The 2089-nt window shown below is 28.3% G+C and overlaps 1 protein-coding gene across 1 annotated transcript; it reads left to right on the forward strand.

The window, feature by feature from the left end:
• Positions 1 to 229: 229 nt before the first annotated feature.
• OCT59_001013 (uncharacterized protein) lies at positions 230 to 859 on the forward strand (the record flags this gene model as incomplete). Its single annotated transcript, XM_025311271.1, has 1 exon — positions 230 to 859. The coding sequence occupies one exon, from the start codon at positions 230 to 232 to the stop codon at positions 857 to 859; it is 630 nt and encodes a 209-aa protein (XP_025173257.1).
• Positions 860 to 2089: the final 1230 nt, after the last annotated feature.

Here is a 2089-nt window from a genome sequence, read left to right on the forward strand (position 1 = left end):
AGCAATTGACAACAAATATCACAGCCATATCTGACAAGGAGCATCATCAACAAATATCATGGATATAAATGTCCGTATATGACTATAAGTGAGTATAATAATATATTGTTGGATTAAATTAATTAGCATGATTTGTTTCTATGACACAGCATGACAAGTCAAAGTATATCACGGACATGGGTTAAAACCATGGGCGGACCACGAAGGATATAACCTAGACACTTGAAACATGAAATGTAAGGTTAGAACCTTTGTTGATCGGTTGAATGGGGTGGGAATTATTCCAACCGAAATAGTTTATAGTGCTTATCGAAATATAGCATTATTAAGTAATTTTAGTTTAAGTGATTTTCGTGGTAAAGCTATTAATGAATCAAATTGTGTTTGGGATGAGACAGCATGTGGGCCAAAGCTTATTATTAAGGATAACGGAAAAATTGTACAGGCACTAGAAGGTTGTAACTCACACCAAAATGTTAGAGCTAAGATAACTTTAGAAAATAAAGGCATTTTTGAATGGGATGTTATTATTGAGAAAGCTTGTTCTTATTCTTGGGTTGGAGTATGTGCATCAGAAAATTTCAATTATGAAATACCTGCAGGAAAACAATCTACTGGATGGGTATTGGGTTCTGGTAATTATGTTCGTAATTCTGGAATTAACATAGAAAATTATTGTCCTTCATTTGGAGATGGCACAAAAGTTACAGTTCATTTAGATATGAATAAGAGAACTTGCTCTTTTTCAATCAATGGTATAAAGTATCGAGAAGTATCAGAATGGAATTTACCATCAAAACTTTATCCAGTAGTATCTTTATTTTATCCTGGTCGCTTTCGAATTCAACCTCATAAATAAATTAGAACATAGTATTTTTTCTTACAAATATATTACTTTTTTAAGTTAGTGTATATTCATTAATTATTTATTAGGGTGAACAAATTGACAATATAAAAATATGTGAATGGTTTATTAGAGGTTGGCGAATTTGTTAGCCGAGTAAAATAAATTATAGGTTTTTATAAAATCAAATTTATCAATGACATATGAAGCCACGCTTCATTTTTCGAAAATTTTGTTAGAACGGTTACAAAATTACCTTATTTCGCGATCATCATAATCACATCTTCGCTGATTCTTAAAAAATGTTGAGAATATCTTAAGGACTAAACATGATATGAAGACCTAATCCAATATTATTAAATGATCTTTGGACAAATTTAGACTGGATTCAAAATTGGTAGATAATTAATACTTCTCGATAAATAATTCTGGAGTATGGCTAATAACGATTATATATTTTCGAAGTAAAACACAGTATAAATTAAATTGTAAAAAGTCTCGCTATGATCTATATATGAATATTCTTCAAATTTCTATATCCATCAAGGTTTCAAATGATATTGTTTTATTGAATAGACATTAATGTTCCAAATTATTCAAACTTAAGATTTAATTTCATCGTGATATCCATAAAACAATTATTAGAATCAAGTAACAAGTTATTTTTTTTCTAATTTATAAATTTAGTAATTATTTATTGGATATCACATAGTAAATACAGTTACATTGGATTTATTTTATGTTTTTTATTAATAAAAATACATTACTCAAATCTGGTTAAAACTATTTTAATGTTGGTTTTTTACTTTAATTATAATTATAACCCAATCAGTTAAGTCGGTCGATATCAAAGAGCTTATTTTTCCATAATCTGAAGTTTTGTATTGTAAAAAATAACCAATCTTTGATATAACTTTAAATGTACTGTACCACGCTAATGTGTATAAAATCAGAATAAGTATTCATTAACATTTAACTTCTACTAATTGTCTGGAACAAAGAAAAGGACTATGATATAATTCTGTATGTCTACACACTATGAAAAATGATTGTTCACGTGTATTCTATCCCTACCCAATGAAATCGCTCCGGACTTACAATGGGTTTTCCGTTTCCTAGTATAAATGGATTATACTGTAAATAATACATTTTATATTAAAAAAGAGTTGTAATGTTACATTTTCTCTTCTACTCAACATGACTCCAAAAGTTTTAATGAAAATTTTTAACCAATAGTTCCAAGCA

This window comes from Rhizophagus irregularis, chromosome 1, assembly GCF_026210795.1.
Source record: "Rhizophagus irregularis chromosome 1, complete sequence".
NCBI classification, from domain to species: domain Eukaryota; kingdom Fungi; phylum Glomeromycota; class Glomeromycetes; order Glomerales; family Glomeraceae; genus Rhizophagus; species Rhizophagus irregularis.